General features: G+C 39.3%; 1 protein-coding gene and 1 long non-coding RNA gene across 3 annotated transcripts; both read left to right on the forward strand.

Moving 5' to 3' along the window:
* Positions 1-879: 879 nt before the first annotated feature.
* Positions 880-7,199, forward strand: pofut1 (protein O-fucosyltransferase 1). Of its 2 annotated transcripts, none has more exons than XM_082519361.1 (7): positions 880-1,243; positions 2,029-2,150; positions 2,454-2,636; positions 2,807-2,919; positions 3,026-3,218; positions 4,920-5,162; positions 5,834-7,199. In XM_082519361.1, the coding sequence occupies exons 1-7, from the start codon at positions 1,105-1,107 to the stop codon at positions 6,026-6,028; spliced, it is 1,188 nt and encodes a 395-aa protein (XP_082375487.1). In that variant the 5' UTR covers positions 880-1,104; the 3' UTR covers positions 6,029-7,199. The 2 variants fall into 2 exon arrangements, with proteins under 2 accessions (XP_082375487.1, XP_082375488.1); XM_082519362.1 differs by lacking the exon at positions 880-1,243 and adding an exon at positions 1,262-1,376.
* A 761-nt stretch (positions 7,200-7,960) lies between these two features.
* LOC309697248 lies at positions 7,961-12,645 on the forward strand. The gene is made up of 3 exons (XR_014273779.1): positions 7,961-8,361; positions 9,793-10,802; positions 11,476-12,645. It is a non-coding gene; the product is annotated as an uncharacterized lncRNA (long non-coding RNA).
* Positions 12,646-12,748: the final 103 nt, after the last annotated feature.

Raw genomic sequence — 12,748 nt, forward strand, 5'->3', positions numbered from 1 at the left:
GCAAACCCTTGTGCAACTGAAAGGATCTTCTATTTGGTTCAGATTTGAGTCATTTTACTTTTTTTAATCATTTTGAAGTTTGGACTGTTTTGTGAAGGTGCTGCTTCAGTTCAGTTGATGGTAAATGGACTGGGGCTTATACAGCGCTTTTCTACTCATCTGAGCATTCAAAGCGCTTTACGAAACTTGTGCATTCACCCATTCGCACAAGCACATCTTTCTAAGTGCTTCATAGCTAACATTCACATGGCTGCATCGGAGAGTAATTAGTATCTTGCCCAAGTAAACTAGGGGAAGCCAGGAATCGAACCACCAACCTTCCAATCAGTGGATGACCTGCTCTACCACCTGAGCTACAGTGGGTGGCTGTGGGTGGCTGTAGCTCAGGTTTTAGAACAGGTTTTTTGATCTTTAAAAACTGAATGTGAAGACAATCACCAATGTCATTCATAAAGAAAATAATAGTTAGATGCAATAATGTACAAAATTGGCTCTATTGCTTATGTTTAAATCGGTTCTACTGTTGCTTATTTAGTAAGTAAGAGTTAATTCTTTAGAACCTGGGCGCCAAACATAAGGCCAAGCTGATTCTGGCCCCCATTTCCAAAGAAATCCCCCCCCCCTCCCTTTCCAAAGTAATTAAGTAATAGATAAACAATAATAATTAAAACACAGGTAAGTTCCTGTTTTTTCACAGAAATTTTTATTTTTTACAATGAAAAAAATACATTTTCTGTTAATTATTGTGAATTACATCTGGGCATTTCTACAGCAGCATTTCTGCATCATACAGGAAAACTGAGATGTATTGTTGAAATCCCTTTCCTTATACTAAATGGGGTTAAATATGTAGTTAAACATCTTTAATCTGACAAAAAGTTTCACTGTTTCAAATCCCTAAAATGTCAAACTGCGAGGAATAGCTACCTGATATTTTATGATCTTCGTATTTCTTTTCTACTTGGATATACACCCATTTTGTTCGATAAAGACCAAAGATTTTACCAGGAGTGCACTTTAGCACCAGTGCAGTAGGTGGCAGCAAAGTTTGAGTTGAACTATTGAAAGAAACCCAAGGAATTGTGGGATGTGACATGAAGCACAATGGCGGTTAAACAACAGAACATTGACGGTCTTTCACTAAAATGTTTATTCTTATCACTTCTACTCCAAACTTGTCGAACCTTTGCCGAAGAGCTGCAGTGGGATGCGAATGGCTACGTTTTGTACTGCCCGTGCATGGGTAAATCATTCTTTGTAGCTACATGCGCTCATTCTGCCGGAGTAACACAGTTAGCGAGTTCAAAAGTTTTTCATGCCCATGTATGAGTTCACAGAGCCAGGAGCTGTCCCAGGGGGTGCTTGTTATTTCGGAGGTAGTGTTTTTACAGTGAAGCTGAGTAGAGAGGACCTTATAAAAATAAACGCTGAACTTGGAGAACATTTGAGCAGCTAAAATATATGTCTTTGTATGCTCAGACAGGAGGGGCGCTTTCAGCCCTTAGAGCGAATGAAATAAGAAATACTAATCATTCCTACTACTAATGAAGTAAGAAACTTACTTAAATCAAGGACATTGCAAAAATTAACAGAAGAGCTGTACGCAAAAACACAAGTTGGCATCTCCGTAAAATTTGTCAGCTGATTAAGCATGATCTGTTCTAAAATTAGTTTTCTACTACACGCTTCCCTTCCATTAATGCACTTACGAGACAGCGATGCCGTGACCTGCTGTTGCTTACCAACAATAAGATTTAGTAAATTTAGAACAGATATTAAGAATGTAAAAGTGTGTGTATGTATATATACTCATAACAGCGGCTTACAGACATTTTCGTAGTTTTCCTAGCTTTTGGCCATCCATTGCAATGAAATGACTATAATGTAGTTATGTTTTCATGCCTCGTTAACTTGTTTAAACAACGAACTTCCTTGTAGTAAATGTATGTCACACATGCCATGTGAAGGAGCACAAAGTTTACACTGATAGATAAGTGCAACTTTATGCACATTATGCATGTTATTCAGGTCGCTTTGGAAACCAGGCTGACCACTTCCTAGGATCTCTGGCCTTTGCAAAGATGTTGAACCGAACCCTGGCAGTCCCTCCCTGGATAGTGTACCGCCATCACACACACCCCTACACCAATGTAAGTCCAGGCAGCAAGGTGAGAGCAAAGCTGTTGTTAAGTGTACTGTGTGGTGTACTTTTAGTATCCCTTTGGGAAGTATCAGAGGTACTGGTCACACGCTGTATATCAGAACAAATGACATAAAGCTATTTTTCACACATGCACTGCAGCCCTAAGCTTTAGTAGCAGGTACTTGTCAAAAATATACATAAATAGCTAGAGCATATCTGTCTAACACAAATGTGATTTTGTTAAAGCTATTACACACCAAGTCTTAAGGTGGCTGTGTTGTTTTATTCCACTCTTATGTATTCTGTTCAGGTCCATGTTCCCTACAGCGAGTTCTTCGTGCTGGAGGCTTTGTCTGCCTACCACCGTGTGATCAGCTTGGAGGACTTCATGGAGAAGCTAGCCCCCAAATACTGGCCTTCAGGACAGAGGAATGCCTACTGCTTTGAGACGGCGGCCCATCGGAGTAAGGACAAGAAGTCCTGCCCAATGAAGGTGAATTAGAATCTAAAAGAAACCTTATCTGGCTTAATGTGATTAGCCACAGGTGAAATGCTGCCCTCTGGCGGTCCACGGACAGTCCACAGATTATATATTGTATATTGATCAGAAGCTCCTGTTTGAACATTCTAATATGGCCAGATTATCCCGATTTATTTTTTCAGGATGGGAACCCATTTGGGCCATTCTGGGACTATGCCGGTGTGGACTTTGACAAGTCTGTCTTATTTGGTGGGATTTCCTTCAGTGCCTATCACCAACCTCAGTGGATGAAGAAGTGAGTACATGTCAGTGCAGGTATACACAGAATTATTAAAGGTGACATAAAACATTAAAAAAACCTACCTCATTCACTATTCCACTGTTTCATGCTCTTGGGTTAGGTTTCCTCCCTTTGAGCACCCTGTCCTGGCCATGCCTGGGGCTCCAGCTCAGTTTCCAGTGATAGAAGAGCATGTGGGCCTGCAGCGCTATATAGTTTGGTCAGACAAGATGGTGAAGGAGGGAGAAGAGCACATTGCCACCTTGCTGACCAGGCCATATGTTGGCATCCATCTGAGGATTGGCATAGACTGGGTGAGATAAGCTTGACAAGCCCTGGACACAGAGGGTTTTATTCACATGCTCTCTTATGTGCAGCCCCTCAGTCTGAAAAAGTGAGTTGTTTTAGCTCCTTTTCCTTCAGAGCCACAGATCTCTTAATTGGCTAGCACTTGCAAACAGAAGGTTGGGTGGGCTTCTGGGTGAATTCATGTGCTGCATCACAGACATACCTGTGATGGTCCAAGTGTCTCTGCACAGTCTGTTTTTCATGAGAGAGCTAAATTGGCCATAGGTATGAATGTCAGTGTGAATGGTTATCCGTTTCAGTCCCAATCTGGGTTTGTTCATAGCAGTAAATGAATATTCATTCAGTGCATCATTGAGGCTCAATTCAATTTTATTTATATAGCGCCAAATCACAACAACAGTCGCCTCAAGGCACTTTATATTGTACAGTAGATTCTACAATAATAGATACAGAGAAAAACCCAACAGTCACATGACCCCTATGAGCAAGGTCTTTGGTGACAGTGGGAAGGAAAAACTCCCTTTTAACAGGAAGAAACCTCCGGCAGAACCCGGCTCAGGGAGGGGCGGGGCCATCTTCTCTCACCCCAACCAGGGTGAGAGAAGGAAGGCAAGGCTCAGTGATGACTGACTAAAATCTACTGACAACCAATGTTCCCTCTAGTTGTTTAGGAAGGGGGGGAAGTTTTAGGAGTGACGGCGGCGTTTTGAGATGTGAGAGATTTGAGATGTTTAGCGCAAATCTTGTGTAGTTAGTGTGTAATGTAGTCAATAGTTTTGTTGTGTGTGTCAGAACAATGAGGTGTTACAGGAGTGATACATCTCCTGTTGTCAAGCCTGCAGGTATCAGGCTGTTGTTCTCCTTTATCTCATAGTGGACAGAAATTATTTTTTGGAATGGCACAAATAATTTGTGTGGCATCAAATTTGATGCAGAACAGCTGATTGTTCTGTAAATAGTTTGAAATGTTTATTTTAAAAAATGCCTTGGCTGCATTTTTAGGTAAACAGCTGCAAAAACCTTTGTTTGCATAACTCAGTTACTTTTTTGAAGAAGTAACTATATAATTAATTGCCCAACATTGGTCATTATATACTGTATTTTGCAGACAGAGAGTTACAGGACTCTGTCCCAGATGCCCAGTCTCCCAGACTCATACTCATAATACAAGTCAGAGCTTTATAAAAAAAAGAAAAGAAAAAAAGAAAGAAAGTGTGTTGTTTTCCAAATTGGAGTTCAAGTTATTTTTACTTAACATACTACACAGGTCACGAACAAGATTTTTTTTAATTTTCATTGTAAGTGGGCTAAAGCAGTTAATTAAAAGTAGTATAACATAAATGTAAATGCTGTAATTTGATTATTTTAATAAACCATGTAACTTGGATGGATTCGATACTGGCGTGAAAACAGTGCACACGTCTGCTGTTGGTCACAGTGGTCCAACGGGGTCTCAGGGAGTTTGTGTGTTCGCTCAGACACATCAAAAATTATAGGGAACATTGCTGACAACAGAGGAGGAGCAAGCCCATAAAAGAAACTATGCGGAAATGAAACAAGGACACAAATGAGGTCGATAAATGAAATATTTGTATTCATTTTTTTCCCCTTTGGCTCATTGTATCCATATATTGTGAGGGAACAGTCAAACCTTATAGTCTGTACAGTTTATATTCTAACTTTTTAATCTTTGTCTCCTTTTCTAGCAAAATGCCTGCAAACTGCTGAAGAATGGCGATGCAGGACCTCATTTCATGGCCTCCCCTCAGTGCGTCGGGTATAACCGTCAAAAAGCCCTGCCCCTCACTATGGCCATGTGTCTCCCTGACCTAACTGAGATTCGTGGGGCTGTCAAGCTGTGGGTAAAGAAGACCAACGCCCGTTCTGTCTACATCGCCACAGACTCTGAATCGCACAGTCAGGACATTGAAAAGCTCTTCAAAGGCAAGGTGGGTTCTTGTGTGGAGAATTCATAAGTCTGTCATAAGCTTGTTTTGGCATCTTTGTCCTTAATGCTAACTTGAGGGGCTGGGAGGTTTGTGAGAACTTAAGAACCTTTCAAACTCTTTACAGAGTCACTAAAAATAATCTGGCTGGCTGTGAGCCCAGAAGCTTCACCCACATGCCGTTTATGAGGGGCAGCCAGTTAGAAAATGCTGGTTTAAAGGGAGGAGCTAATTTCATACTCCATTTACCTTAGAAGTCAGATAGTCAGATCCCAGCTTCAGTATCTCACAGCTGATTACGTTCATGCCACCATCTTGAATTGTGAAGTCGGGGTTGGTGTGGCTGCTGAGGTGGTGTTCCAGTTGTTAATTCAGACTGGGGACTGGATATTCTGACTTCAAATGGAACGCATCATAAAGCTACTCATTTTTTTACATATGTAATCTATAGGACGATAAAATATTTGAAAGCTGCATGTGACCTTACTCCATTATACTTCAATTTTGTATTTTTCTTTTTTGTAGTAAAGACATTTCCACCATAAAGTGATACATAAAAGCTACAATTTTTGTACCTCTAAGAGGAGGAATTCCCTGCTTTAAGACCCGAAGATCTGGAGCGAGACCTGAAGGAAAGCCCGTCTAATTTGTGGTTTCCACTGTGACCTCTGCAGGTGAAAGTGGTGAGTCTTCAGCCAGACTTTGCCCAGATGGACTTGTACATCTTAGGCCAGTCTGACCACTTCATTGGCAACTGCGTTTCCTCCTTCTCTGCCTTTGTGAAGAGAGAGCGGGACGTCCGCAGCCTTCCCTCCTCCTTCTTCGGTATGGACAAGCCGGGGAAATCAAATGCCAAAGAAGAGCTCTGATTGTCAGGCGTTCGTCCTCTGAACACTGATTCTAATTACATGTCATGAGGAGGCGAGAGAGTGTTCAAATCTCACACAATGGTTCACAATGTGTCCAGTAAGATTATAAATTAAGGCTACACGCATGTCTACTTTCAGAATGGGTTATGTGTGTTAAAACATGGAGAGTGCTGCTATCAGGAAACACTATTTAAATAAACGCTATTATAATGCAAATACAGTTTTTTAGGGAGTAAAAAACTGTTAAATTAGCAGATGTTTTAACAGTGTTCATCAGTCAGCCACACATTCACTCTGAGCTGTTTGTGGTACACAAGTGGAACCTATACTGCAATGAGGAGGCATAAATGTATACTGTAAGGACTGTCTGAAATACCAGTTTTTAGGCTCTGCATCTATGGGATAATCAACAGAATGTTCAGGGTTTCAACCAACAGGGGTTGGCAGCTGAACATGGCTTAAAAGTATAAGCAGAACCCCCTCCCCATTTTTACATTTAGTCAGAAAAAAAGTTATTAGACAGCAAGCATCAAGTGATCTAATGTCTTTGTTCCCTTTCATGTTTGTGCATCAACCTTTTTTGGTTCCCCATACTGAAGCCAGTTTTCCTTTCCTGAGGAAAACACGCCACTTCCCTAACATTTCCTTTAGGTACTGCCTTCAACAAACTGTAAAAGAGTGAATGCACACTCAGCAGTGACGCTCTGCTGCTCTTTCCTTTCCTTCCTCTATAACTTCCATAACATGGAGATCACAGTAACTGAGCCTGCTGTATATACCAGTTCGAGAGAGGGGAAGAGGAGACATTACCTCTCAGTTTAAAGGTCTCAGGACCAAAATCCATATGTGAACACCTGCACTGAAAGTTGTAATTTTGTTGATGTTTAAGGGAATTTAGATGTGCATACATGTGACGATGTATGTTAAGCTGGTAAACGCAATGATTTTGAAGTCAAATGTTTTTCATGTCTTTTTTTAAATCAATAAAGTCATGCACACTTTTTTTCTGAAGGACCAGCAGCCTGTTTACTTCCCTCTGGAAGCTTAGCTTTGAATCAGTTTGTCAAATCAGTGAACAGGCTAAGCATGTGGGGCCTTTATAAGTATTTTTCATAATGTGAGCTTGGATATTTTTTTATTCACAGCTGAATAAAGTTAATTTTAAGTTGTACATTTTGTGTATTCTTCAGTGTAATATACTATGCTTTCACATAATTACAAAATATATCTTAACTATATCCTACTTGCACCATTAAGTTCAGTTTTAATTATATTGCACCAATTCACAAAAAGTCACATTGTGGTGTTTTAGGGTAACAATAGTATTAAGAAGAATCCTCAATAATCAGAAGATGCCCAATATACAAGCACTTGGTGACAGTAGGAAGGAAAAACTCAATTTTAACAGGAAGGAAATTCAAGCAGAACCAGGCTCAGAGAGGAAATCTACCACAATTGGCTGGTGACAGAGAGGAGAGCAGAGAGACACTGGGGGAGAAATGGCACACTATGGGATAGACAGAGTTTAATGATTACTATTAGTTAAATGGATAATATGTCAAACTCTGAACACTGATTTGCAAATTATGGAATTTTTAGTAAAGAGGTAGGAATAAGTAAGTGTAAACTTCATTCTACTCCTTTGAGTATAGACGTATGGATGTAGAGATATTCATGATAACTTCACGTCTTTGTGTGTTTGCAAAGTTTTTCTTTTTCTTGTTATTTTAGCTATATTTACATATTAGAAATAAACACTGTTTTATTCTACTCTAATAGTGGCATATAAACAGAGAGGGTGAATGAAGTGAATATGTTAAGCTAAAACAGCATAACCTTTTCTTGAAAATGAACAGTTTTTGCACAAATCTGTACGGAAGAGGATTAGGGCCACAGGAAAAAAAAAAAAAAAGAATTCTGACTTTAATCTCAGAATTCTGACTTTATTCTCAGAATTCTGACTTTTTTCTCAGAATTCTGACTTTAATCTCAGAATTCTGAGAATAAAGTCAGAATTCTGACTTTTTTCTCAGAATTCTGACTTTATTCTCAGAATTCTGACTTTTTTCTCAGAATTCTGACTTTAATCTCAGAATTCTGACTTTTTTCTCAGAATTCTGACTTTATTCTCAGAATTCTGAGATTAAAGTCAGAATTCTGACTTTAATCTCAGAATTTTGAGGTGGGCACCTGCAGGCTTCCAGCTTCGGTGACAGCGATGTGTCCAGTTTGGCAGGTGGAGAACTAATTCACTAAATATGGTGGATATAAGTGACTTTTTGCGTGGCCGAGGGGTCCCCGAAGATGCTATTTTATTAATGGAAGAGCAGAAGGTGAGTAACAAAAAAGAGAAATAGTTTGGTGTCTCCTATTTTTACAGGAAAACAGTTACGGTACAGTTACGGTTAGCTGTTAGCATGCTTGTTAGCTTATAATGTTATATAGGAATGAACGTGTTTCACGATGTTACAGTATACTAGGTGAATTGACGTTTTAACTGTTGTTGATCACAGGATCATCCCAGATGGGTTCGTTGCATTTTATTTTATTGTTCTACTATTTCAGAGTTTTTCAAGGCAGTTAAGCGGAGCTGTGTTACAGATGCTAGCCGCCTGCCAATATCACTGATATATTTGATGTGTACAAGTAAGTTACACTTAGTACAGCGGAGGAGAGAAGCTGTAATGAATGTTTATGCGGATATTTCACTCAGAAAAATGGGTGGCGTTCATACACAGCCACCGACACAGCCCCGGTTGTTGTTCTGACGGTGGCCGACTGACGATCCCCTCACAACATGTTAGCTAACACAAACTAATGTAGTGCATGTAACTGTGTATACGTTAGTGGTACAGTGTCGGAAGAAATGAGCAAACTGTTTATAATGTCAGAATGACATCATCTTTCTCCTATATATAAAAGTGCTGGCTGAGGAGCGCTGCCGGGTTGAACTTTGACCTCGGAGTGACGTGACGTTTGTTCGCACAACCAATAGAAGTGCAGAAAGTCGCAAATCAGGCATATTGTTCGCATAAACACAAAAATAAATAACGAAATAATCCCGATATTGTGCCAAAGACTGATTTACAATGTTACTTTGTGTTCTATGTGTAATACCTTTGCTTAAATGACTAAATGGACTGTGTATTTATGACTCTGCGTTATAGTCTTACATACATAAGTAACATTCATATGTACAGATAAAAATGTACAGAGCTATGTACACAAGCGTGTACACAAAAGTCTACTGCTGATCGAGCTGCTCAGTGGTCGTACAGTCTCATGCAGAGAGCGTGGAGGTGTTGTCCATGGTGGATGTTAGCTTAGACAACATCCTCTCCTCCCCAGTCTGCTCAGTGGACTTTAGCAGACCGCTAAAGCTGGCCCTCCCGACCAGTTTGTTAAGTTTCCCCCTGTCCCTCTCTGCCATTCCACCACTCCAGCAGACCACAACATAAAAGACAGCAGACGCCACCACAGTGTCGTAGAACATCCTTAGAAGACGTACTACCTACATCATAACCAATCAAGTCCCGCTTTTTTTTAAATACAGAAGAGGATTTATTATTTACTGAAAGGCTATGCCTTAGTTTGCTTCTTTCATTATTGTGTTTCGCCCTGCATAAAATAGATAGCTTTTCTGATAACTACAGTCAATACTCTCCTACTGGCATTAGCGGTGACCTAAGAGGCTTAACTGTAATATTGCTTTGCAGCATAAATGTTGCAGAAAATGACTGTCTTTTCTTTCTTCCTGTGTGCAGATTGACTGTGACGTCATAGCGCTGATGGATGACGCAACTTTGGCAAACTACATTCCCTCGTACGGAGACCGAATTGCCGTCTTCAATTTCTGCAAAAGCAAGCAACCACTGTCAAAAAGAAAACTAGGACTTCTGCAAAAAGTTCACCTCTCAAAGTGAGAGAAACAGTGGCTGACATGTCAGATTTGGATGACTTAATACGACTGTATTTCAGACTTTCTTTCAGTAACAAAGAAATACTTTAAATTTTAGCACATAGTCATCAGACAATTATAAGTGTTCGAACTCTAAAGAGAATTTGTAAAAGACTTGGGCTTTTTAGAAGGAAGAATCAATCAAACTTGGAGGAAGTGCTAGCCTTTGTCCAACAAGAGATCATGACAAATGGACAGATGCAAGGTTATCGTTGGCTACATCTACGTGCAATTCAACATGGATTTGTGGTGTCACAAGATACTGTAAGATGCATAATCAAATTGCTTGACCCTCAAGGTGTGGAACTGAGACGAGCTCGACGGTTGAGAAGACGACAGTACAGCTGCAGAGGGCCAAATGCTCTCTGGCACATGGATGGCTATGACAAGTTGAAACCATATGGTATTGCTATCAGTGGCTGCATAGATGGTTTTAGCCGCTATGTTTTATGGATGGAGGCTTATACTACAAACAGTGACCCTAAATTGATTGCAAGTTATTTTCTGAAAACAGTTTCATGCATCAGTGGATGTCCAGAAAGGTTACGTGCTGACCGAGGTACCGAAAATGGTTGTGTCGAACAAATGCAGATGTTTTTACGGAGAAACCACACAGACAGTTTTGCAGGTGAGAAAAGTTTCCTTTACGGAAGAAGTACGGCCAACCAACGTATAGAAGGATGGTGGGCTACCCTACGCAAACAGAGTGCACAATTTTGGATGAACTTATTTCAAACTTTTCAGGATGATGGCCACTTCACAGGGGATTTTTTGGACAAAAGTCTTATCCAATTCTGCTTTCTCAATCTTATTCAGGTAAAAGCATGTGCTCATGCTATGTAATGTCTTAGCTGCATAAATAGAAAATATAAATATGGTTAGAACATTTTTTTTTCTTTAAATTAAATATGAATTTTATTTCCATTTTAATATGTCTTGATGCATGCTCAATCAGCCAGGTAAGGAATGTTTTTTGACAGAACATTTCTCACACTGAAAACGCTACATCCAGATGAACAGAATCAACTTTTTGGGATTCCATTTTAATACTTTGATGGAATTGTATTCATGTTATCAGTGGAAGTAACTGCACCTTTCTCAGCACAGGTGCATGGAGCATTTTTTTTTTATTGCCACATGGTTTAAATTACTATGGAGTCTGTTACCTAGTGGTCCTTTGGGCACGGTTTCAGAAAGCAATCCTATCATTTGGTTAATTCTCTATTGAAAATTTATTGTAGAATCATTGCACACTGAGTATAAAGTGTTGGGCTATCTATTCAACAGCAGAATCATGCAGCACCATTCTGTGTCCATGTGCTGTTTAGTGAAAGTGCTCTTTTGTTGTTGCTGCTTGGTTTTACATTAATTAGAGGTCAGTTTCTATGTCTGTTGATTAATGAGTTAATAAGCCTCAACTTTGGCTAAATCTACTGGTACATGGTCTGTTTCATATACCGGTACTTATATTGTGTTGTTTTTCATGTAGGATGAACTTGATGAAGTTGTGAACACATGGAACTCGCACAAAATCCGGCCAAGTGGTAGTGCAGCATCGGGTCGACCAGTAGTAATGTACTCATTTCCAGAGCTGCACAGTGCTGAGGATAGACTGAAGCCTATTTCTATGGAGGATATCACTTTGTGTATGGAAGAGTGTAGCCCAAAAGGTCAACACCCCTGTGATGAAACAGTCTTTGAACTGTGTTGTCTGCTTATGGTAGAAAATGAATGGGATGCCCCAGGAGATCCACTTGGTGCTGCGGATCTGTATATTAGGTTAAGAGAAGAAATACTGCAAAGTATTTAAGGAACTTCAGTGTGTAAATGTACAAATAAATACAAAATATTTCTCTTTATCTTGATAACGTGATTTGATAGTAGGTGCCATGTCTTACAGGTACCTTTTATGCAGGTATTTCTGCACTGCATTAAATGAAAAATGTTTTTCTACATTCACACTACCATTAAACAGAAATGTTTATATATTACTTGAAAAAGCTGAATATTGTGATATTATCAATCAGTTATGAAACACATGTCAATCCTTTTAAAAGGCCATACATTAAACTGCATTTACAAATGTTATATTTTTGATTGAATCATAAGTGGTGTAAACCTGCCTACCAGTAAATTGCAATATAAATTTTTGTGTTTTGTTGCCAGACATGTGCATAGTATATAAAATATAAACTGACCAGCTCCCTGCTCATTGTTTTCTGTATCAACCTTTACTCTTAATATTCATGGCTGGAAACCCAGGCACCAGCATATGATATGCTAAGTGCCCGGGTTATCTGTGGTATGTTTCAGCAAACCATAGTAGCATTAACAATTCTAGGTCTTGACAACAGCATGTTTCTATAAACGTATCATTGTTAATATTTAAAGTCGTTATGCCTTTTGGGGAGCTTTTAGTGCAATTATATTAAAGCAAAGCTATTATAATCATTTACCCATATGAAGGTCCATCACTTAATTATTAATGTATTTCACTTCTGTTAGTTGTAAGATATTTTAGCTGGTTTTTCATGTAAAATGACCATGAATCATTGCTATACTGATTCAGTGTTAGCTGTTGTATACAAGGCTCCTTCATGATATGAATCCTAAAATTATAAGAAACATACCAAAAATATTTTGACTTTTATTTGTAGTATCCCAGCAACAGTGCAACAAAACAGTTCCTGCAAGTGGAACCAAGTTATTGTCCCATTAAGTGCAACATGTTTTACATTTATATTTGTGTATCTTTATGAAAT

Source organism: Aulonocara stuartgranti (genome assembly GCF_965226115.1).
Source record: "Aulonocara stuartgranti genome assembly, chromosome: 20".
In the NCBI taxonomy this organism is placed as follows: domain Eukaryota; kingdom Metazoa; phylum Chordata; class Actinopteri; order Cichliformes; family Cichlidae; genus Aulonocara; species Aulonocara stuartgranti.